General features: G+C 40.1%; 1 protein-coding gene across 4 annotated transcripts in view; it reads left to right on the top strand.

Moving 5' to 3' along the window:
• The window catches only part of sema5ba (sema domain, seven thrombospondin repeats (type 1 and type 1-like), transmembrane domain (TM) and short cytoplasmic domain, (semaphorin) 5Ba), a 159,841-nt gene that overhangs the window by 55,290 nt on the left and 78,467 nt on the right, over positions 1-26,084 (top strand). For all 4 annotated transcript variants that reach the window (XM_017709528.2, XM_037539216.1, XM_017709526.2 and 1 more), the window contains one exon: positions 15,848-16,088. In XM_017709528.2, the coding sequence (XP_017565017.2) occupies positions 15,902-16,088 (187 nt within the window). In that variant the 5' untranslated portion in view covers positions 15,848-15,901. The remainder of the gene's footprint in view (positions 1-15,847; positions 16,089-26,084) is intronic.

The following is a 26,084-nucleotide window of genomic DNA, read 5'->3' as shown; positions in this document are numbered from 1 at the left end:
TGAATGTGTGTTGCGGCTTGAAAGATTCAGTAGGTAAACTGAAGCGTTTTGGAGAGGCATGGCCCTGAGATCCACGCTGCAGCATCTCTTTATAGGGTTTTGTCACATCTATTAGCCTGTAGGTCACTCTCTCCTGAGATGACCTGCAGAGAGAGCACATTTTGTATTCATGTATGCAGTTTGGAGCCTGAGGCTGTTTAGCCTAAAAATTTCAAGGGTGCAGCCCCCAAAATTCCTGCAGGGATTTGAGCTTGCTGGCCGCAAGGACATTGTGATTGTGATGGCTTAAGTCTTTGCTGCGCGAGATCAGTTTCTTTTCTTGTTGTCTGCCATCCAAGAAGGGTAACAATGCAGTGTGGTGTGTGTGTGTGTGTGTGTGTGTATGTGTGTGTGTGTGTGTGTGTGTGTGTGTGTGTGTGCGTATTGGCGTGCACATGACAGCATTTCTGATTGAATCCAGCCTGAGTTCTTACTTACTTGGTAGGTGTGTGACCTCTATGTGGCCTTCACTGATGGTATCAGAGTCATGTCTGTGTGGGACTAATAACAGTCACCAGGGTGGCTGCCAACCGCAGTATTGCATCTCACCTCTTCTCTGCCCTTCTGGCAATTAGTCAGAAAGAGGTTTGGTACGTATAGGTTTGAGGGTAATCTATTGTGTTGTTATAGTATAGGAGTTTCCAACAGCAATTAAATGATTTTAAAGGGTAGATATTTAATAGCATTTATGATACCATCTGGGAGGAGGGGGTATGCACAACCAATGAATGACATTATGTAGTTTTTTAAATCGAGAAACCTTTTAACTCTGTTTATCTGGTTGGTAGTGCTGTGATGATACTCATTTCTGCAAGCACCCCTATGGTACGCAGTATTATTTTAGCACCCAGCTAACGGTGGTCCACATTAATATTTTGTACCAGCTCAAAAGTAACACGTTAGAAACTAAGCCTAAAAGTGACTGGCTGGGCAATTTTAGTTAAATCTTTCTTGCTTCTAGGTTTCACACAATACTACCAAGCTAGGAAGGCTAGCACATTTTTCCTCCTTTTTTTCAGATATTCTTTTACTGAAAAAAATTGAAATATACAGAATGAAACAATCCAAAAGAATTAGAACAGACAACTTTTAGAAGAAGAGCCTCGTTGTCTCTTATGTACAGCACTTTTTCTCAGCACTGTCAGTAGGCGTTTTAATTCATTGTTATTGTTAATGTATATTGCTGTCTAGATGTACAGAGCCACATCACACTCCTGACATTATAAGTTGTCATAGGCTTTGTCATCACTGCCCTCGAAAGGCATTTATAGTATTTCAGCTTGTGAAAATCTTGTGTTTGTCTGAAATCAGATGTCAGATGTTATGACGTGTTCAGAGGCCATGCTGTAATTCACTTGTCACATTTTTAAAGCTCTACTGCTGTGTCTGCAGTCTGCTGGATGGTGTGGTTATTCCTCTGATTGTCTGCCAGCAGCTCAACATTTGTATTTCTACACTGTGATCTAATTGGTGAGCAATACAGATGACTCTGTGAATGTAGTGTAGATAAGGCCTGTGATTTCAGAGGGCTATAGTATACACTAGGGATGCACAGACCATTAATTTTTCAGCTGATTCTGATTTCTTGACTGCCAAATTACCCAATGACTGGTTAGCATTTTTAAATCCAGAGTTCAGATTGTGTGGGGTGCATGAACATTAGAAACATGATAGCACATTGCTATACTTCTTATTAGCCAATATTTTTAACTGTTTAAGTTTGAATCCAAATCAATTAACATGTTACATTGAAAGTCAGAGGCAACTGACTATTTAGCACAATCAGCCACACATAATTATGCTACAACATTTTGGCACAGATGAGGCAGCAGTGTTCAAATACTGTCTGATTGCACGTTGTGTGTGTATGTGTGTTAGCCTCTGTAGCCTATAACATTTTCGCCAGCACTACTTCGTGTTTTATTCTGTGATGATCTTTTAAAACTCTCTCCATATCCTTGTAAAGATTGTCTCTATGCATATCATATAGATAAGAACTGGTTACTCACAGTCTGTGCTGTCCCTTTTGAAGCCAGTACTAATCAATTTGCTCACCAATTAAACTGTCTTGCCTCATAGGCTCAGTGTTTTTGTACCACCTCCATTTGCCATGAAATGCCATGAAAGGGCAGCTGACATTTTCAAAAGGTGTTAAAAATTTTAAAAACAAGAAAATGCAGTTATAAGATTTTGATATGACAGTGATAAAATACTTGTCAGGCTCAAGTTAGATTCATATTTTACTTTCATATTTCTTATAACCAACCTTAAAAAATATGGCTCACACCTGCTTCCATTTTAGTTCCCCCACTTCGTTCTTCCTCCACACTTTTATTGGTCTGTGAAGCCTATACAGGTGTGAAAATGGTTGCAAGGATAGAATTTTCTCGGTCTGTAGTTGAGTTTGGATTCAAAACTTTGTGCTGCAGGTCAGCTCAGGTCAGATTCTTTATTTTGTATAGGTCTCTGCATATAGACAAGAAATGTTTTCTTCTAGTCGTTGGCTTCGCTTTTGAAGCCAGTACTAATCAATTTGCTCATCAATTAAACCGTCTTGCCTCCTAAGGCTCACTGTTTGTTTTGTGCCTGCTTCAGTTAATTAGAACAGCATTCCGTGTGTTGTCCTTGAGATAGCAGCTAATTGGAGTGTGTTGTCTGTCTCAGTGCTCCATGCAGCAGGTTCTTGTCCTGCTGAAATGCCAGTCGGCTGAAAGGGGCTTGTTTGTTAACCAGCATTGTGAGTGAAATGTAAGAATAATAGGGCTAAAGCTGTAACCTTCACTTTCTGACCTTTTACCTGGAGTTTTGTGCAGAGCCTCAGAATAGGCATGAACTTTTCCCTCTCTTATCAGGCCAGGCAGAATGCTATTTGCAGGCATTTGCCTCTGCTCCTTTGCCAGCCCTGTGCTCTTCAGTGACAGCCATGGTGTCATACTCCGCTTCACGTTCCGGCTGAGTCCTTCTCGCCCCCTGATCTCCGCTGCCTTGTTAAGAACCTGCGCTTTGTCACCTAGACACCTCTGCTAAAAGCAGAACAGTGTGGAAGAGACAAGTGCTTTGTGCTGCTCTATCAGAGGTCCATGCCCCTGGCTTTTATTCTGACACTCACGCTGTCCGTGGTGCCATTGTCCCTGTCAAAGCTGCAGCTGTTTGGTGCCCGCCTGAACTTGTCCCTTTTTACGCTCTTTACTATTCCAGTTCTCTTCAAGGGACCCAAAACCTGCTTAGTATTTTCCCTGCTGTAATGCACCTGATTCCAATTTAATGCTAATCATAAAGTCCTTCATGAGTTAAATGAGGCAGTTGTGTGTTCAACCCTTGCATACAAATAACACTGGCAAGGTCTCTGTACTAGAGATTTGAAATGTTTATTTGAACCCAGCGGGACCATTTTGCAAATTGTTGCTGATAACTAAACCTGATATCTCTGAAATTGTAACCTTATAAGAGATGGGAAAGGGAAAAACTTTTATCCTGCACTTTTATGTGCTTAATATTCAACATGAAGTACAGATAAGTAATAAATAAGTAAGAGCATTTTAGTTGCTTAATCCATTTATATTCCAAGCTTAGTACATGCTGAGGTTTGTTATTCAGTAACTACATGGACTATGATGCAAACTGGCTGAGTTATTTGTAGAATATAGATATGTGTGTAGTAAACTGTGGACCCAGCGGATCCGGCCATTGAAGGAGCTAAAGCATTTCATTTGTAATCATGTTTTAAATCATCACAAACATGTTTCTTATAGCACACCTTTAACAGATTTGGCTCCAACACTTACTTCCACTTTAGTTCCCTGACTTCATCCTCCCTCTCTCCTTTCTGTGAGGCAGTTCACATGTGAAAACAGTTGCAAGTTGTAAGATGGCTGGTTTGGAGTGGGTGTGCATAGAATTTCATCAGGAAGTTGAGTTTGGATTCAAAACTCAGCGCTGTGGGTCAGGTCTGCACAGATTCGTGCAGAATGTTCCTGGGTTTGGTCCAAAATTTCTGGTTCGACTAAAGCTCCACTCTGTATCCAAGTAAGTCTGACTAACTGTCTGTATCCTCATTTTATCTGTGTGCATCCCTCTGGTCAGGGATGGACTGAGGCAGTACACACAGTCTGGCTAAGCCGATCAAGAAGAGCTCCGTTCTCTTGCTACTTAGGATTGGGGGGGAAAAAATTTTAGTTGCAGCCAAACTTTAGGCACAACAGTTGGATCCATTCCTGACACAGAGTACTGCCAGAGCACATTGTGGCCATAATATACAGAGCTACAGGGAGAAATGTTGCATCGGTGTTACCTTCATGTGTAATATGACACTGTCTGTCAATCAGAGAAATGAGACGATGAATTACCTTGGGTCATCCGAGACAGACGTGGATGATATTACAGGGTGGTAGACGAACATAGTGTTGGGTTACTCGATAGCAGTGAAGGCGGGCAGGCAGGGTGGATGTGATGGTGCCAGACAGCAGCTCAGATTGGGGGATGGCCTCTGCCTCGGCCTGTGCTGCCACTCAGCCGCCTGCTCAGATTCACTCTGACCGTCCATACATCACTTTAGGCCTTGACACAGAGAGCAAACCAATATGAGTGTGAATAACACGTGCGTGATTCTGTCTGTCTATACATTGAAATCATAATGGATGACTTCTCGTTTAGAAGAATACCCAAAAGAGTAGCCCAGAAGGGCTGGCATTTTTATTTCTGCAGTTAAAATGTTTGTTTCACATTGTGAAATATTGCTTTTGCCCCAACTGTTTTTTTGTTGTTGTTGTTGTTTTGTTTTGTTTTTTTTGCTGTTTCTGCCTAGTCCTATAGGAATGCCCTGGGTGCCTTTGATTAACACTGATTTCATGCAGTTAAGTGCCACTTTACTAAAGATGTTTACGAATATGATTTGTAGATAGTATCTGCTCTGCAGTTGTATCACCTTTGTATGTACTGTATCATAAGGAGACAGCACACCACTGAAATACAGAGTGTTTTTCTTAATTCATGACCTGGACACCAAATGACTTGACATTTTGAAAAAAAAAGAGATCTTGTCCAAAGTTGACCAAGATGAAGTCAGTTTAAGTACTCAATGTAAAGAACCTGATTATGCTGTAGGACAAATTGAATGTCACTATGTTGATTAAATATTCAAGAAAATGTATAAATGGATTCAGTGGCATTAAAGGTACTAAAGATGTACCCTTGAGAAGTACCACTTCGGCGACATGAGAGATACCAGTGAGAGTTAAGAACCTCTTTTTTCTGAGTGTGCCTGTGCAAATGGTGCTGTAAACTTTGCTGTGTTCATGGCTCATTAAAAATATTGTGCAGCTTTTATGTGGTGACATCTTAAAGAGAGCAAGGTTCTTATTTACTGCTGGATGTGCGTCCAGACAGTGCTGGGATAGGCAGTTTAAGGAATGGACGAATGAATGAACAAAGGGATGATGGGGAGATAGACAGGTAAGCTTGCTTGATGGCTAAGTTATGCAGGCTAGCTTAGCCTTTGCTTAGTCATTAGCGTTTACTTTGTTGTTAGCTTTTACTGACTAAGTTTCTCTGACTCAGACAGAGTGTGAGGGGTGGGTTGGTAGTAGGCAACATGCCAAATGGCGAGAGAACAGTGGTAGAATGAAGTCACTATGAGCCTTGGGCAAAAGCTTGCACTTCTGCATTGTTCGGAACACTCATTAGATGCACTTCATCACAAAACCTGGCAAGGCTGCAGATGTTCCTTCCCCAAAAATAAGTATGCTTCAAATGTTCATACAATCCACTTGCTTTCCAAATTTTGCTGTATGCAGTTTGACTCCATGGCATATCGCAGCTGACATTGCACTTATGAGCCATGTAATTATGCAAACCACCTGCGATTATATGGCAGTACTCAGGGTGGGGTAAGTTTGGACCTTTTTCACAGTGCTATTTAGTTCTAGCATGCTTATATCAGTTGTCCACTGAATATCTCACCTCCCAAAAAAGTGCTCTGTGTAACAAACTCAGTAAGAGACCCATGGCCAGTTTGCACTTTTGCTGACTGTCTATGATTGTGGAAATGCTGCTGTGCATTTTCCACTTGCTGCTGTGATTTCCCCTTTTGTGATTTATTTGTTTTGTGCCATTTTCTTGTAGGTTTGCTTATTTTTGTGCTTTGCCCTCAGAAAATAACCCATCATTTATTTTTCTTCAATATGGAATCTACAGATTGTCTGTGACTTTTCTTCACTGCCACTGTTTCCTCACAGTGACCATTACTATAAAGCCACACACACCACAAGAAGCAATGATTGTGTAGTTTAACTTGTATCATCGACCACAAAGGACACAGAGTGCGTTACATGGCATGAGACAATAAAAATATGGTAGACAGTGTTAACAGCTTTGGTCTGATTACAGGATCTTTCCCTCCCCTGCACTTTAACTCCACCACTGAGACAATGTGCTTGTTATCCCAATTGGCTGATGTTAAGTGGCTAAACCACCAGCTGTGGAAATGGGTAATATCTTAAATATAGACAGATCAGAGTGGCTGCATGCCCAGTGGAGGCAGCTGTCTTACACTGTGGGCTGTGAACTGTTGGTCTGAATGTTGTCTCAAGACTAATATACCGTCTGGCAAATCATCCTAACCACAGGCTGTGCTGAATAACTCTAATAACGCAGTCTCCATCACACCTCATTGGTCTCCTATGAACACTCTCAATTGTGCCTCCAGGGAACCATCAGTAGTCTGCAACTGGCAGTGTGATTTACTTCCTCTGATTATTAATCAGCATCCATTCATAATCCCTTAGTGACATAGCAAACTTCTTCAAAAAATCTTCCCCTCACAGTTTTTTATTTGTCTCTGTGAATTAATAACTTGTAAGTGACCTTTTTGAACTCAACAAACTTTAAACTTAACAGGACAATGGTCTCCTTAAGTGCTCATATATGTTATAGTGTAGTTATAAAGTAATAGCAAACATAATTATAATCAATACATGGAGTTTGTGGAGTTAGCAGTGCACACAGAAGGTGAGCTCATTTCGAGGAAGCACCCATGTATGAAACCGTCTTTGGATAGTTAGACACTTGGAAGAACCACCTCCAAGATGGAACGGCTGGGCTGGACACAACAAGCGCCGCTTCATTGCTCCAGGCTGATGGTGATGATAACGCCTTTGGCTTTGCTGCTTGCTAGCAATGCAATTGCTTTGGTTCTACTTTACCATACAAGAATCTGTCCCAGCATCTGTATTTATGCATCACTACACTTTTGTGTGCACTCATGCAAGTTGGCAGGAACAAACACAGCCACTCTTAGTAATGTCCATCTTCTGAACACTCTTGTCAATGTACCGACTTGCTTGGAAGTGCAGCTTTCAATCAGCGGATGCAAACACTGCAATTGTTTTGACCAGTTTTGTTAGCAGTGTACACATAGACAGACAGAAAATGCTAGCGAAGTGTTGCGTGTTGTTGTCAAACTAATGCTGTACACCTACACATCTAGGAGCTCCGGGAATCAGGAAAACAAGCCAACACATACACACTCCTCCAACACCTACACTCTCTCAGCTTTGGCGTTACTCTTTGTGCTAGAATCGCAGATAAGTGTGAAATTGCATCGTTACAGGCGCCAACCTGCCCTGCAGGCATGAAAAACTCTCTGATACATCCTCAGCCATGAATGGGGCTATGATACGTTATCAGACACATTCCTGGACACGCCTGGAGTCTCTGCCTATCGACCACGTCCGATAATCTTTTCTGTGTCTCTGAGGTCTTGCGGCACATTCCTAAAGACAGCCCTTTCAGCGATTTAGCGGACTCACCCATGCGTGAGACGAGCAACTCAATACCATGATTTCTATGACCCTCCCATCACCCCATACCCAAAGGGTCCTTTATAGCTCTTTTCCATCCTGCTCCCAATTCGATCATTCTTCTCCGAGTGCACAACTCTTAGATGCATCCCCATCCCCCTGCTTTCAGGGCCCACATTGTCCCTCCATGGAGCCTAGAAGGCCATCGTAGAGCAGGCATTTAAGAGATTTGGTGTGGCCCGGCCTTTGAGGGTAATTAGACATGCTCAGTGTAACCCTGACCGACATGAACCCACATCAGGGACACAGGGTGAATGGTGGGGCAGAGAAAGGCTATGGCTGATGGGGAAACAGAAGCCATTTTTTAAAAAGATGTCTGCATGTGTGTCTTGGCCTGTATGTGATTGCCTTTGGGCAAGAAGTACATCTGAGATCAATAGAGCCTATAATACAGAGTGCTGCATTCTTAAAATAGGATTTATAAAGTGGTGTTGGTGGAATTGTACCACTTTAAATGCAACGATTTCTATATGGCAAACCTTTTTGTGTCCTGAATGGTTCGAAAAGGTTCAGTCAGATTCAGTTGCAGGGCTGAGTATTGTAATACAATACTTTTAGTGTACAGACGGAATTACTTCAGTTCTACCATATCAAAGAATTCCATGTCATTCAATAACATATTTCAATACCCAACGAGATGTTCTTATTTCCACCAGTGAGTCAATAAGCATGCTTGTTTGAAAATCTAGACTGATGATTGATGTCTAAACTTAATGTCATAAGCATTTAATTGATATCAAGAGTCTTTATGCAGCAAATAGTGTCTTTTGGGTATAACATGTAACAAACTTTTGGAATAAATTTTTTGCAAATTGTTCAAGTTAAAAAAAAGAAACAATATATAAGTATTTGTGAAAAGTCTGTGTACAGTACTTCGCAGTACATCCTTCCACTGTAAGAAGATAAATCAGACCTACTAAGATTTTGTAATCTAGCAAATTCAACCAGTGCTTGCAGTATTTGCCAGAGATGCCCATTTTGTCACCTCGTTATTTCCACACCAAACATGTAATTCCTTGAAGTGTGGAGATTCTGTGCTACGTGTCGGGAAGCCACAGCCCTAGCCTAATCTAAGCAAAGCAGGCCGTAACTATTGTGATTTTGATTTTACCTGTTCTAATCTGATTGCCTGCATGTCCGTATGAATGCTGTTCCATATCTTCTGCAAGCAGTTGCTTGCTCTTTGTACTGTGACCTACCTTTTTGTTGCAATATAGATGCTGGATGCTTTCGTTAGTTCAGAGTGCATCTGGATGCTTTTAGTACTTGGAGTACTATATATTTTTAAATAATAGTCTTCAATTTTCTGAATATTCATTGGTTTATATGCTTTGTTGTAGCTGATTTGCATTACAGAAAATATTCTTTTTGACATTATTATATTTTTCAATGTTGAATCTGTTTTGCATGCTCTTGGTATGCAGGGTACACTTTGTGGTTTGTTTTGATAGAAGCAAACTAGGCTTCCTGTAAAACATGTTAAATAAATATGAAATTTATAATCTTTACATAAATTTTTGCCTTGCAGCCACCCAAACCCCTCCAATAAAGGAACTTAAAAAATTAAAAATTAAAAATTTTGAGAAATTTACTGCAGCAAATGTAAGCACTTTAATTTTCAAAACCACAAAAATACTGGTGAGTCTGGCTGTGGGTCTAAAAGAATATGTAGATGTCAAAGAAATTTTGTGCTATAACACTGAAACTGGACATCTGAGTTGTGTTCTAAGTCTTTGGGCCTAATGAGTCTAAAATTGGGATTACTTGAATTGCAAGAAGCAGAAAATGTAACTTATATTTTCTGTCAAATATATTTGTTCTGCTTTTTTCTTCAAGGCCTTTTTGAAATGAATTAGATAAAAGGCTGGTCTCTGACTTTTGCACATGAGTGTACAAATTATGTAACCTTTTTGGTACATCTGGATTTTGCTCATATTTTGAGAGATTAAATATGTAATTTATTTTCTAGAGAAAAATATCATTCAAGTTATTGCCATTGGTATTGAAAAATAATGACAAGGCCCAAGGCTGAAAGTAAATAACTCTGTATACTTCAAATTAAGAAATAAATATTCGTGTTCATTCGGTACTAATACCATAATCAACCCTAAGATGTAAAGACAACATGATCTGAAGGGTTAATGCAAGGTCAGATCTTTTCTTGATAGTTCTTTAGTGAAGCTATAGAGTTCTATTTCTATGTAACCGAGTGGCCGTCCAGTAGGAACCCAAAGAAACCCGACCTGCTTCTAGCTGAGCTGCTTCTAGCCGCTTCTATTTATTTATTTATTTATTTATTTATTTTAGACACGCAGAGGATTGAACTCCTCAGAACTGCCAGGGAATTATTTGTGAAACTGTTTCCACAAACCTATGAAATATTCAGGTCATGGTTTATGTACTTTTAGTTAAGCCGTTCATTCCCACCAGGTAGCCTGTCTTGCAAGATGACGTGAAGCGAAAATGACAAGAGTGAAATGGTCAAAGAAGAGTTTGTGTTTAGAAAAAAAAAATCATTTAGAGATAATTGATCAATTGTGTGGGATTTACTTTTAGTATCTTCTTCTGTGTGTTTAGTTTAATTGAGAAACAGGTGTTGCTTTCTTTCTCTGCAAATGAGACCTGGCAAAGTGAGAGCTGGCGAGTGTCTAGAGAGAGCAGCTCCATGATGTGCATTAGTATTCCTGCAGCGATGGAGCTAAAGACAAGGTTACCTCAGCAGAAGGCTCTGCCTAAATGACTTTATATCTCATATACTTACTGATTATGAGGGCTTAATTGTGAGTCTGCATAAAATATGAAATCTTGAAAAAAATAATCAACTTTAATAAACTTTGCTTATAGTTCCAGAAACCACTGGAGGGAATGTTAGCAAATTAACGGTTGCATTTTGATTTGTTTTTTTATCCCAAGAAAAAGCATCAATAGGGCAAAATATATCCGCTTGCTTGCCTCTTTCATATGAAATAGCTTGCGTTCTGTGGGCAGCAATTTCCCCCTTTTGGAGGCAGAAGTTTAATCAGTGTTTTAATTGATTCAGATGAGATTCGGCTGAGGAAGTTTGCTTTGAGTTGTAATTAAATCTTGTCCCATGGGTTGAGTAAAGAAGTGGTCTAATAGCTAGGAAGAGCATTCGCTCTAGCCTGGGCTGCGGGAAAAGAAGTCTGAGAACAGAGGAGGACGACACACTCTAAAGCTTTATGGTTCGCAGCAAGAGAACGCACCTGGCAATCCAACGGCCCATGGAATGTGATGGACTCCCCTCGATTATAGGAGTTTTGAAAGAGAGTTTATGGCCCACTGAAGAATTCCCCTCTCTTTCACTCAGCCACCCACCCGAAGACAGACCAACAGTGCTGTGCTCTGATTTATTCCAGGGTTTAAGTATTTAATCTACAAACCCTTGACCTTTTGTGTGCAGAAATCAAATCGTCTCTGTTACAACTGCTCTGGGACTCTGTTGCAATTCACCTTCATTTCATTTCCTTTAGAAGGTGCTCGAACTGTTAAACTGTCATTGCACAGTCAATGAAGAACATAACAGTACTTACAGAGGCCACATCCTATGTTTTTCATGTAGTTTATCATTTTTCTTAAGTTCTACATGTGACATTTGAGTGTGCTTGTGTGGCAAAAACGTGGAGGAAACCCACACAGACATGGGGAGAACATGCAGACTCCACACAGAAAGGACCCTTGAGTTTGCTTTTGTGACATCACAAAAACAACATATTCAAAAATGGATGTTTATATGGAACTTATGGACTAGGAAGTGAATGGTATGTTTTGAAACGGTAAGTGTTGTTACACCATCAACCTTTTTTCCCAAAAATGTGTGAAAATAGTAATGTAGTTTTTTATTATATGGGCCCTTTAAAGTACTTATAATACTTATAAATACTTTTTTGAACTTTCGGTTTGCTCACTGTCAGGATCACTGTCAGGAGAGCAGCTCAGGAGCTACATGAGAAGCTGCTACACTTGTAATCTGAATCTGTCCAGCCAGACTCCAGAAATGATCCCCTCTGCAGATGCCCCTGCCTGACATAGCTGTCCATCGGCATGTCATTAAATGAAGACACGGTGCTCATTAAGTGAATGCCGCTCCAGCATCCCTCAGAGGCACTGCTCTGTTTGAGCGAGGTGCTCCTGAGCAAACACTTGCACGGACCTTCTCTCTCACGTGCATATGGCCACATTAATTCAGTTACTGGACCTCGTTCAGTAAGGCTTTGGCAGAGGGGAGCCAGGGCTTGCTTGCCCAGTGGCCACATGATTTCTCGTCTGATCCTGGAACTGTTGACAGAGACCCTGTCAGCACATTCATTAGTGTAATCTGGGAGCATCCCCTAAAGCCAAATGCATACTGGCCACGGATAATTGACTGTCCACTCTGGCTGGCCACAGCCCCGGGGGGATCTACCAAACTGGTCCAGGTGGCTCCTTTATTTCCCACGCTCTAAATTAACCTGATTTCAGCCGAGCCTAGTTTTGTGGTACTTCACCTAGCCAGCATCCGAAAGACAGTGCATTTCTGAGCAAGCAGCTTGGCTTGCTCTCACTGGTGGAGCTTTTGTGGGCACACAGCAGTTGCCATTATGAATTGGAGACAGCTCTGCCCATCCTCTAAGGCACAGTAAGGAGTGTTACCAGCTGTTCAGGACCTTAATTTGCCAGTTTGGGTGTCGCTTGTGTGAGCGTGCACATCTGTGTGTAGGCTTTAGACCCTTCCTCTCTGGAATGGAGACTAATGAATTCACAGCTGCCGGCCTACTGTTGTGGAGAAACTTGTTAACAGTTCCCGTACAGTGTTTGTGTTTGTTTGTATGTTTGTGTGTATTTGTTATTATGTGTTTATCTGGGTCAATCTTTTTCACTTTTAGCAGCTGGCCTACATTGGCTTGGGTATCTAGCACTGGCTTTGACCACAGAGGAATCAGCATTTCCTCCACAGCCCCTTTACATCCTCCTCATTGAAAATCATTACTGGTGTTCTACCATGTCTTCCCATTTCTTGGAACGAAGCATAAGAAGATATTTTCAAATAACGATAGCAGCAGTGAAGAAGGTCTGATTTAATGAGGCATGCCACTATAGTCATGTGGGGTGGAGGTATAGTGCTGTGCAAATGTCAGAATCTACCTTTTCATTTATTTCATTTGTCAAAACAGCCATTGAGGACAAGTTGTTCATTTTTCTATGTCAGATAAAAAAGCAGGAAGCCTATTTAACAGAAAATTACACAGAATCCTCCAACACCAAGTATATCATCAAATCCCTCAGTGTGTAATTTGTCCACTCTGTACTTTTGTTCACCCTACACTGCCACTTTAACTCTCCCATACTTACAAACTTAAAGCCAATGAATTACAGCTGAGTCCTCCCAGCAAAAGCTGTTCCCAGAGTTGTCACAGACTTTATGCTCGTCATTAAAAATCAGCAACTACTGGAAGAAACCTTAGCTGCCATGTAGATATTTCTGAGGAGATTAGATATAACACAATCCATTTGCATGAGGACAAGTTAGTCAAAGGAAAACAAGTAAAAAACAGGAATTTATGAAACTGAAGTTCAAGAAAATGATTAAAGGATGTAGAGAAATTGAGACTCTTGAACAACCGTTCAAAACCCGGTAGACTACCAAAATTGTCACCCTCAGACAAACAGTTCTTAAAGCTTTCAGCTTCGAGAGAGAGGAGAAAATCAAGTTCCACTCTTATGTTTCTGTCCATCCTGAGAGGATGTTTAGTTTTTAAGAAGCCATTAATGAGAAAAGGAAATAGACATAAAAGAATAAACACCAAATCTGGACATCTAATAAGGTTTATAGACTGAGGAGTCTAAATTTGTGATGGAGATTACTTAAATTGTGAGAAGCAGCAAATTCAACCAACTTCTAAGACTGAACTTTGGAAGTGTTTACAAAATGCATAGAAAAATATTCCTGTAGGTGTCTTTTGAAAAATTTAAGAAAAGAATGATAGTTGTAATAAAGGCAAATGTTGGATACAGTAAATGCTGACAAAATGATATAAATATAAAAATATTGCATTTAATTGTTGAGGTTCCTGTGTAATGTTAAATATTTCAGCATCTGTTAAATATATTTTCCTGATGCTGGAAAATGAAGAACTTGGACGTAGTTAATTTCCATAGAAAGTGAGATTCTGTACAACTCTTCAATTAGCCCTGCTTTTCTGGTAATTTTAATTGCATTGACAGATTGCAAAAATTAATCGGTCTGTTCTGGGGGAAATGGGGCTGTCTCAAGTACAAATCATTCGTCTTCATGTAATGTCTCAAATCACCTTAGATGGTGACTACAATGAGGTGGCATTTACTCAGGTGTTCGAGTCTTCTATCATCCAGCCATGCAGGCATTTCTCAGTCTCACATTACTACAGTCATGTAAGAGTATTTGTTGAGATGCATTTAATTTTATTGTTGTAATTTAGCTTTTTCTGCAGTGTGTTGTGATTTGGAGATTTCAACTGAGTTCTACAAAATGCCCACTGATCATAAAGACTGTTCACTGTATTTCACCAACCTCATCTACACCTTCATTTGCCTAATTAGTTACCAGCTGTAGTGTGAGGCATAATTGATTGTGCGCATCATGGTTGATTTGCAACTTAACCAAGCTAATAATTTGGTATTGATTGCCCCATTAAATTAAAAAAAAAAACAGAACGCTGAGCTCTACCACTTCTTATTGGACCTGTATTTTCTCCCTTGCTTTTAATGCAGTTTAATTATATTAGGTGTCACAGAATTACTGCAGAACTATGTAATGAACTGCATGCTTCACCTGAGCTTTAAATAACATACATCATGCTTCTGGTGAAATCACATTAATAGAAATCTAAGTCATGGTGATGTAGCTGGAAAACAGAGCAGCATCTGCCTTACATAAATCTCATCTAAACCTCACCTCATCTTAGTATCAGAAAACCAGATCTAAGAGTGTGAACTTGAGTGGGAATCTTGATGAAATGCAGCCATTACAAAATTAGAGGAACTTTCAAGTGTCCTCTGAGTTCCTGTGATAGCCCACATACAGATTTCTTATGAGTTCAGGAGACCCAAGAGTTAATTTTAGGTACGATCACCTCAGCTCACGGCTTTGTTCAGCCATGATTATCAGCTCCCATTAAGGCCTATCAGCTGTGACACACGGAGAGCAGAGCACCTGGCACTTCCTCTCTTTCTGTTTGAGGAGACTGACAGGCAGCTTCCTTCAGAATGAGCTGTGATTGAGCTAACTGCTGGGTGTCGTAATATGGGTGCAGTGGGACTGCAGAAGTGCTGAATAAAGATGGAGATGTCATGCCTCCCCTCACCTCTAATAAGATCAGCCTGGATATTAAAACTCCTCCGCACCAAAGTGCATCTCACAGAGGTGGAAGAGGCCTTTACTTAAAGAGTTTTAAGCAACGCAGGCCAAACCATCACATTCTGTCAGGAACTTTTTAGCAGCATCCCTCACCCCCATTGCCTACACCCCCATTGAAGGCTAGTGCGATTTTATCTGAACAGAAAATGGTCTATTTTCTGGAGAGGTGTGAATAATGCCAGATATGCTTTTTCCTTCTCTGTTTAGCCACGTGTGCTGTGCTGCTACAAAGGCCATGATTTTTTTTTTCTGTGAATAGTGTTGGCTAAGGAGCTCCAAAGAAGAGAGTCCCTCTGAATATATATCCCTATGGGTGCTATTATTTCATCAGGCTTTTTTAAGTGCAAAATGCTTTGCTGCATGGGCTGTTAGGAAACTTCCTAGGAAACTGTTAGGCTCATTCCAGTTTGTCCTCCCTGCATTTCGCACTTACCCACTATTTATTGGGCGTTAAATTAAGTTTTTCTACTCTTTCACATATGGTTCATTATCAAAAGGTCAGAGACTGGTAATATTTTCAGAAATTATTCACATCCAACTCTTTTGTCCTCTTCCTCAGGTGCCTTCTAGAGGCCCACCTTGGCAGCTAGAAGAGAGGTTGGCCTTCGTCACCATGACAGCGTTGCCACGGGACGTGACTTCCCTGGCTGTGTCTGGCCTTTTCTTCAGTTTCTTTGTACTCTGCGTCCCTGCTGTGCTATCCCAGAGGCTCCCTGTTCCTACTGAGCCCGTCCCAACTCCAGCAACGCAGAGCAGACCAGAGTGTGCTCGCCGAGAACACCCCATCATCCCCATTCAAGGTGAGCGCTGGAACTGTACATCTGCACCACTACCAGCATCCAAATGCTGCAAGCAGTTAAGCTAAAAATGTTATTACTCAGTTCTTTTTATTGCTCAGATCTGCTCTTTCTGTCTTGACAGTTCACATGTGCATTTGTACATGACCCGTCTGTGTGACAACTTTGTAGGAATCGGACGCTCACAGATCAGGCTGTGGTTAAAATGTTTAATAAACGATAATACAAAAAACAAGTGCAACAACAGGCAAAGAGTCATTCACAGGCAAATGGGGCAATACAGGCTAAGCTAAATCAGAGTGAAAGATGCATGCAAAAGATCACAACACGAGAGAGGAAAACAGGGTCAAAAAAGTGTCAGGCTAGAATCATAAACGAGAAAAACGAGTGAGAAAACATACCAGGGGGTCAAACACTGGAACAAAAGTCTGTGTAACGCACAGGACACTGATACAATACTTTCCGAGGAGGCTATGGAAACAAACAGGTTATATAGGCACATGCATAGGTGAGAACAATTAATAATTGTGTCAACTGGAGCGTTGATGGGTAGATGGCTGAGAGTCTGTGGTCATGTGATCTCCTGAGAGGGGGATCTGGGAGGTGGAGTTCTGGACCGAGTGAGAGGTGTTAGTCTCTGCTGAGCTGGTGGGAGGCGTGACAATCTGCTATTAGTGTTCTATTACTATTAGTGTATCACACTTTTGTCCACATGGGCACAGTTTTGAAACTAATAAGGACTAGAACAAAATTTGCTTGGACAGTAATATCAGCTACTATTTACGTCCTGTAATATTATCTGTATCGGCTGTTCAGCACCACCATCTCCTAATGAGCTGAACCTTAGAGAGCTATGGGCAACTTAGTATGAAGAACTCTTTTTAATTACATAGCAGCAATACAGGCTGAATAATACCAAAAATATAAAATGCATCCAAACCCAACCTTTATTATGAGAACACATAAAGAGAACTGGTGAAAAATAAGTGGTGATAAACATAACCCCAAAAAAGCAAAGCATTCTGGGTAGTTCTGCCCCAGTGCTAAATATTATTTAAGATGCTTTGTGCTTTTTAATTGAGTTTAAGAAGAGTGATAATTGAGAAATAAAGTTAATTGAGGAGTAAAGTACTGGAGTATAAAATTAAAAGATTAACTGTAAATATAAAATTATACTGGCCAATTTTATCAGTTATCAGAATTTACCCCCCCTCCCAAATCAGCATAATAATAATATATACAGTAAATACGCTACCTTTGTGTGATTTGGATTATGCCAGTAATGACGTGCAGTGAATTGTAATATGAAGAAAACACGCATTCTGATCATATGGCTCAAATCTGACTTTTAACTTTTAAATTGAGTTCACACATCAGATCTGTGTAGAGGTTAAGCCAAAAAATCTAATGCAAAGTGGAATGGTACTGAATTTACAAAATGTCTGCATAATTCAGCCAATAAAAGAAATATATGTGTATATATATATATATATATATATATATATATATATATATATATATATAGTTAAATTAAATAGTCATAGTTAAATAGTCATTCAGAGTAGTTTGAATTGATGCATTGTGCAAAATCTTACCAACTCAGATTTCTTTACAATAGTAATGATAGGAACCAGGGATTGTGATGCCTACAATGCAAGTTTTAGTTAGTGTCCAAAGCAATCAGTGAACCTACACAGATCTTTGGAGTTTTATATATAACAGTAAATAAGTAAATCTAAAAAAAAAAAGTTTTCCTTGGGTATCATTAAAACAACCTACAGTATATGTACCTCTCCACCATGTAAAACTACATGTTAGAGCACACTACATTTTTGTTTACATATCAACTATTTATTTGCTTAAATGTTTACATCATAATTATTTAATTTGAAAAATCAGGGGAATTTCCCTCTGCAACCCTCTATTAGTCCCTCAATGGGGAAATTTCACCTCTGCAATCTGTCAGATGCGTGTAGTGCAATACCACATACACATTAGTGAAGACACACACTAGGGGGCAGTGAGCACACTTGCCCGGAGCAGTGGGCAGCCCTGCCTGCTGCGCCTGGGGAACAGTTGGGGATTAGATGCCTTACTCAAGTCACGTCCTGTGGGCTCAGGGGATCAAACCAGCTACCTCCTGGTCGCAAGCCTGGTTCTGTAACCTCCAGCCCACGACAGCCTTCGTAACATCCCACGTTTATTTTGTGCCACAGATGAATACAATTCTCTATTATTCATGTACAGATAATTGTAACCTTGTTCATTACCTTGACAACAGTGAAGCACTTTTTTAACTGAGGTGTAGCAAAAAACGTAAAATCTTTTAAACGCACAGGTTTTTCATTTAGTTCATTTTAATTATCGTGTTTCAGACTTATCCTGTGGTGCTCTTATACTGCAAGAGCAGGCTCAGTACACACTCACACAGTGATAATGATGACAGTACACACACTGTTTGAGACAAGCTTTTACTGAAATGCGTCATGTCCCTTTAAGAACCCAGTGACCGGCTTAGTGAGGCAGGGGCACTGCTGGCTTGCTGCTTTCCATAAAGGTTGCGCTGCACTGTCCTGGGAGAGAACAGAGGGGTCTAGCTCAGACTGCTCTAGCTTTGTAATGTTTCTCTGCCAGACTACTCCACATGCCCAACCCCAGCCAAGCAAAGACGGCGTGTGCTGATGCTGGCGAGCACTGATGGACATGCTGAGTTCTGTGGGAGATAAACGGCTTTCATTTCTTAAAGATTTCTCACCCCCTGCATGCTATTGCACAAAGAGAACAGAATGTGCGGTTACACTCCTCTGTCTCCTAGAGAATCTCTTCAGCAGCCCAAAAAACAAGATATGCTTGGTGCCAAGCAATCAGAGAGATCTGTTTAGATGGCAGATATACCCGGAGCGAAAGATGAACTGCTGGCTATTGCCTTGTTTGTATCAGGGGCAAAAAATGTTTTTGTTTGACTCTCTGAGGGGCATGACAAAAATTGCTGAAAAATGGTCTACAGGAAAAAAAAGAAGTAACAGCCACAGGCTTTGATATTACTGGAAATCGTCCCAGACATTAGAGCAGCCATGGTTCATAAGGACATGCCTTGGGCCTGCACTTTTTATTGCTACTGAGAAGACTTGAGGGATGTTTTGGAGGTGACAGGTTTCTGTTCTGTTTATCGAAACAAGGGGATTTTTCAGAAGCACTGAAACAGATCTGAAATTAGTCATTATTCAACAGAGTTAGAAAACACTGCTATTTGTTAGCATGTAATGCATTCCAAAACATGAGAAGCAAGCTGATCTCTTTCATTTGTTTCCCACTCTCACCTGCTCATAGGAATGGCAACTGTTCTTCCCCTTATGGTATTCTGTTCGGCTTCGTCACGGCCACTCCTCAAAGCAAAGGCACTTTTGGCATTGCTTTCATGATAAGAGCAGCTGAACAATTGGCTTTGTATTGTAAGCTAGCACCTAAAAATGCCCCATTCTGTTAACCCAATTGTATAGAAATTTCTCAGTACACCTTAAAGCCCTCTTTTATGCTCGAGCAGTGGTATGGAAGTCCTAGTACAATGAAGGTGTCGGCTAAACCTGAGATTAGCTTCTTTGATGGATGAACGTTTTTTTAAGTGGAGCACTCACGCAGCCAGTATGAGGAGTCACCTGCAAGAGCATAGGGGCCCAGGCTCTAATCTCTGGGCTGGTCTGTGGAGAGATTGTGCAAGCTTTTGAAGGCATGTGAAGCTTAGCTATAGAGAAGATCCTGCTGGTTGAGTGCACTGGGGTGTGGTAGCCTCCGTGGGAGACTTTTGTATTCTCTTAAAGATTTCCGGTAGGCCCAGAGGCTCATGGTGTGGCCCTAACAACCTCCTGCATACTTCTAAGTGTGTAAAATGGGATACAGCTTAAAATTACATTAACGTAATATGCAGAAACACATTTTAGTTAGTTTGTCCATTTCTGGAAGGACCTGTTTTAATCATTGAATTCTGAAGGTCTTTATCTATCTATCTGTCCATCCATCCATCCCTCCGCTCTCCCACCCGTCCGTCTGTCCTTAAAATCCTTGCAGTTCCTCATTGAAGTGTGTTGATCTTAAACTGTTAGAACCTTGACGCATCCTTGCTCAGAAAGGACTAGGCCTTTCCTGGATGCTCCTTTTCTCTCCGAGCATGATCTCCTGTTTAAGATGCTTTTTAAACACTTCACAATGTTCTTAGTCTTAATTATCCTTGTCTCAATTTTTGGAGCATGTTTTTTTGTTGCAGGCAATAAGTTACAATGAGAAAATGTAAGAGCACAAAAAAGCAATGACATGATAAGGTAAAACAATACCACGTTTGTACTGTTAGATATTCAAATCACTGTTTTCGATTGTCATTAGCATTTCACATACGTTGTGAAATGGAATTTGCAATTGAGGTTAGGTTTATTTATTTTTTCATTTTTATTTTAGGGTTTGTTTATTTATTCATGTTTTGTATTTATTCATTCAATAACAAAAAGCACTCAAATTAAAGTACAGGGGTAACCTGATTAAATGGATACTGATGATGCAGTTTAAATTTAAAATATGCACCAAAGATTCAGAATGCTTTCTTTCTTTTTATACATATTTATTATTATCTTGATATACAGTACGTGACCAGAATCTGCTTTTATACCAGCCATATCTGTCTGTATAAAAGCTCTGATAACACACACATATCTCACATAGCTAAGCTATTGATACTGGAAAATCATGTAGATACGGTGTTTTTTCACTATAGTAGGAGTCATATCATCTCTTTTCATTGATCAGATTCCGGGCCAGTGTACTCTCATTTCTGAGCTTGCACATTCACGTTAGATTCTATGAGACCAGAGTAATTGCATGTCATTGCAAAGTGGTGGTCACAGAGTTAAAAAAAAGTGCAAACTGCAGCGAATAGACGATTCAAGTCTCATTCCACAAATGCTACCATTAAATGCAGTCAAAGTAAACTCCTTGAGAAAATGGCTTATTACTGCCCACACAGATGTTAAATTTCATGTGATTTTCAGGGCTAATTCTGAATTACATACCATACCAACTGACAGTGCAACGCCAGCTGTCTTGTACACAAATCAGGCCCCCTAGATTTTTATCCCTTCAGACCTGTCCTTCTAAGCTAAAATGGCAGTAATCTCCCCCTAGAGGATAGGCACCACTAAGTCATTGCTCTGTTCATTCTCTTCTTTCTCCCACAGCTACTGTAATTGGCCCAAGATTGTTTGTCTGGACTGCAGAATGGGCTCGCTATCTGCTTTCCAGTGGGTAATGGTGCTGCCGCTTAAACACCAGCCCCTTTCTACAGGAGCCATTGAAAAAGAGAGCCATGTTCTCTGTACTAACGATAGCAGGGAATTTAAACTTTGAGGGCATACGCTGTCTCTCTGCAGTCGGGCTGAGAGATTTGGGCTGCTGGTAGTTTGATCAATCCATTACTCTGCTGTTGGTTCCTTAATCACTGCGCAGCCGTTTAACACGTCGTTTGTCCTTGTCCTGGTCTAAATTTCATTACTTGGCGTAAGTGCATTGTTTACATTTGTTGCCCATGGCTGCACTGGCATCTGGTCAGTGGTGTAAAGCTGTCACTCTGGGCTCCTTCCTGGGCTTATGATTCCTCGAACTTTTCCATGCCCTATTCTTCCCATTGCAGGCACACACGAGGCATGCTTGAGTGGCTTAGCCCAATTGCAGGCTGAGAATGTTTCTCTCATTGCTTTCGAGAGAGGTGTTCTTTCAGGTTTCTGCCTGGTTGCGCTGGCCCTCGATTACCTGGCCTAGTCCTCCTCTGAATGCCCCAACGGAGTTTGGCCCCCTCTTCTCCAATGTGACATTTCTTAGACTATTCATTGTTCTCACTTTTTTTTTCTATTACCAGTCTGGGAGGACTTGGATTTCTCTAGCATTGCTGCCTGTCTGCTCATGCAATAGCCTCCAGCCCCCCGGAGGACACAGACAGCGTGGAAATCTTACAACAGGCACGGGGCATGGACGAGAAGACAAAACAAAGGCAAATTTGGTATTTGCTCAGATAAGCTGCAGTCTGCCTCTCCTGATAAGATCCTGGGTGCCCCATGGAGAGATGGGTCAATCCTTTGAGAGGAGAAAGGGAAAATAAGGGAGTGTTTGGAAAGAAAGGAAGAAAAAATGCCTCCGTCTGTCTGGGGACTCTGCTGGGACTCTCTGGGCGTATTGACGCCTACCTGTGCTGTGGTCTGTGGACCCATCTGTGTTGTTTATTATCAAACCTCCTCTTAGCACTGCAGTGTGGGAGGATGCTAGGCATAGTAGCCAATGTTGTTTATTTTATTCTATTTAGATGATTGAATGTCCTTTCACAGTTGTGAGGCCTGTTGTCAGTCCCTAGCAGATATTATTCATCAGACACAGTGTGTTGCCCCATTGATATTTTTAAATTGTGTGATTTTTAAAACATGAAAATGTCATTTGTTGCCTTATCTTACCTCTGGGGTTATAGTATGTCACACAGCAAATTCAGTATATTCTCATTTTCACAAAGATAGCTAGCTTCAGCCTAAAGCACCTTCTAATAATTAATCAGTGTCACCGAAAAGGATAACAGTTCAGTCCTCACAGCTTTAGTGCTGACTGTTCATGTCTGAGTCTACAATTTGTCTATTAAAAAAACCTTGTGATATCATGCAGTATCCAGCAATATATAACTTAACTGTAATATACCTTTTAGATGGAGAAAAGTGGCCCTTTCAAACACATAAAATGATAAAGTATGGGTTGTCAGTCTTTAGTGACGTGAATAAGGAACATTTTTGAATAATTGACGGTAACATTTGTTATTTGTGTATTATACTTTTTACATTTGATCTGAAATCCCTACTCATAATAGCGTAAATTGCCAAGGGGTAATCGGTATTTATAACCCATATGTGGACATTTATGATCGCTGTTTTCCTGTCCGATTGTGCTAGTTTCCACCTTGCAGTTGCAAATTGTGTGTTTATCAGGCTATTTTAAAATGTTTCTCAGCTGCCAAGAAGATTTGATTGCAGACAGTAGAAAATGAAAATGAAATATTTTAGTTTATTGATGTTTTGAATGTTTATACCTGGAAACCTAAAGGCAGACAGGAAGGTACAGTAGGCTACAGTCCATGCCTGACCCACACTCCAGGATATCCGGACCAGTTTTGAGGTCAAATTCGACCCTCCTGAGAACCACAAAAAGTGTCTTGATTTCAAGCTAGTCTTAATCGACTGTTTTTCCAGATTATCCTATTGTGGCCCTATAGATACATATGCTTATATATATGTATATATATATATATATATATATATATATATATATATATATATATATGTTGTCAGCAGAGTGTGTAATCCAACCTTTACCCCTCCTGCCTATTCACTGTCATGTATACCCCAAATTATTCAAATTATTCAATATTTACAAGTCAAAATCATGAGTGTGTGTGTGTGTGTGTGTGTGTGTATGAGGGGGTGTTTATACTCTCAAATGAAATACTGTGCTGACATGCATCGCAACCATTAACCAGTGAGAACTGAGCTAAATGGGGAACCCAGGTGAATAGAAGGATGTACACTAATGTACACTGAAAAAATAAATCAATTTAAAAAATATATTTTCTTTCACCTTGTGCCAGTTTTGGACAGACAATGTGGGACTGAAAGACGAATAAGGAGAAAAAGTGAAATATAACATTATGCACGGGGTCACTCAAGTTTCCAAAGGTTTTAAAAATCCTCTAGTCTGGGCTATATGTAAAAAAGGTGAGAAACGATGCGCTTGATGTTGTCATTGGTTCATTATTTTATATGCATGTCCTGATGATTCTGAATTTGTAGGTAGGTAAATGTGCGTGCAGTGTCACAACTGTGTAGTGCACAGCCCTGGCTCCGGTATGTTCTCAGTCCCCAGTTGCTAATCTAAATTGTCAGAGTTGGATACTTTGAGTGCTTTTGGTCTTGCTGTGAAACGACCTGCTTAAATATTGGCATTTTCTAAAATTCACAGTCCTCCAGGGCCAATTCCTGGTGCCACTTTAACTGAACTGAGGTCAGTGGAGACAACATAATATGTCTGTTTTAGCACAGGTGCTTTGTTTACAAACGAGCAGTTGTGCTATAGGCTGTGGCATGCAGTGGGAACTAAAAAGCAGAAAAGAAGAATTTCACAGCTTGAGACAGAAACAGAATACACAGAAGCAATAAAGAGTTATTATTTGGAAGGAAGGAGGAGGAGGAAGTGTGAGATGAGCGCCCATGGTGTCGGACATCACAGCTGCAACTTCTGACTGAAGGCGTATTGGATGTAACTAAAGAAATTAAGGAAACACATACACAGACAATTACATTAGCTACCATTCATCTTGACAGAGTTGTCATATTAAAAACCTCCAGCTAGGCCTGTTATGATCATGAAGTTTTAGCTGACAATTAATTGCCTTAATGATAATTCTAATTAAAACTGAATTGTCTTTTTTATTAATTGTATGCAACTATTAAAGCATAAGCCTACAGTGTCCAAAGTGGTTAGTTAGCTGTCTTACTTTCTGATAGCAGTCTTAGCTTGAGCACAGTTAAATGTACATTACACACTGCTGCCTTCTAAAGTGGTTACAGCACCAAACCAGAAGTTAGAACCATTGTTGTTTTTATCCCATGACATCTCAAAAAATGTGTTTTCTGCTTTCTTTTATTTACATGCATTGCTTCAAGCTAACATACCCAGTTTACATTGTGTTTGATGCCATATAAACATATGATTGTGAAAGATAGCTAAAATAATTGCAGCCAGCTTCGATAATTGTGATTAGGTGACTGTAATAATTGTGATAGGCTTAGTGTTAGTGAATATAGTCAGTCTGAAGCACCAGAAAACAAGTTAAATGATGTGGGGGACCTGTAAATGCTACAGAGATAAACAATATGGGGAACGTTCAACAGTGTGCTTTGTTTTCTGAATGTATTTCTAAAGCCAAAAACAAAAAAAACAAACAAAAACTGTTTTGTTGTCATTGGTCGATAAGCTTGGTAAAAAGCTTTTTTAATAGCTTAAATAGGTTATGTCAAAATGGCAAACATCTACTTGCATGATATGAATCATCCATAAACAATTTTCATCCTTGCTGTGTCAATGTGCTTTAGCTTTGGATGCTGAATCTTTTAGGTTTCTGTGTTTGTTGCCATTTTTTTTAACTTGGACTTTTTGCATGTCCTTCAGCTATCTGATTTTTACTCAGTTAACTGATGCGGCCTTCACTGGAGGAAATGTTGTTTGGGGGTTATAGGCCTTATTAATACAAACAGCGGCTTATTATAATGTTCATGCTGTTTTGTTATAATTTCTTTTTTCAAGATGTTCTCCTGTATTTTTCTAACCAGTTTAGTTGTGTTATACTGGGGTTGGAAATCAAGAACATATATATGTTAAAATGATGTTTCTGCTCAGAGTGAAGCAATTTGTTATTTCAATGGTGAGGTATTTTTCAATGGTTTAAACCCAGGTTCAATCCAGTAAACAACTTTTTAGGAAGAAATCCAATTTATTACAGAAAAAGGGTATGTACACTGTTTAGTTATTTCATCTCCCTATTGGTGTGTTTCACTGTGCCAGGAATATTCCTATTAAGTTGGTACTCCATAGCAGAAAGAAATGTTTGTAAAAATATTTTGGGGTGGTGTAATGATGCAAGGTACCCTTTAGCACATTACCATTATAAATGACTGTATACATACTTACCTGTTTTAACATGCACTGCTCATACTCACCTTCAGGTTCTAAAAGAGTACTGATTGTGACTCCTGGGCTTTTACTTACCTGGGCGAGTCCACCCTCTGGAGTAGAGGAGGAGAGTGAGAACCTGTAAATACAAAGAGAAAAGTGAATCATGTGAACATTGTAAATAACGGTGATTGATTACTTTTTCTATGGCCTTGTATTTTGACGGCCACGTATAATGTTGTGCCATATTCATTTCAG

Source organism: Pygocentrus nattereri, chromosome 6 (genome assembly GCF_015220715.1).
Source record: "Pygocentrus nattereri isolate fPygNat1 chromosome 6, fPygNat1.pri, whole genome shotgun sequence".
In the NCBI taxonomy this organism is placed as follows: Eukaryota; Metazoa; Chordata; class Actinopteri; order Characiformes; family Serrasalmidae; genus Pygocentrus; species Pygocentrus nattereri.
This window is presented reverse-complemented; position numbering and strand designations above follow the sequence as displayed.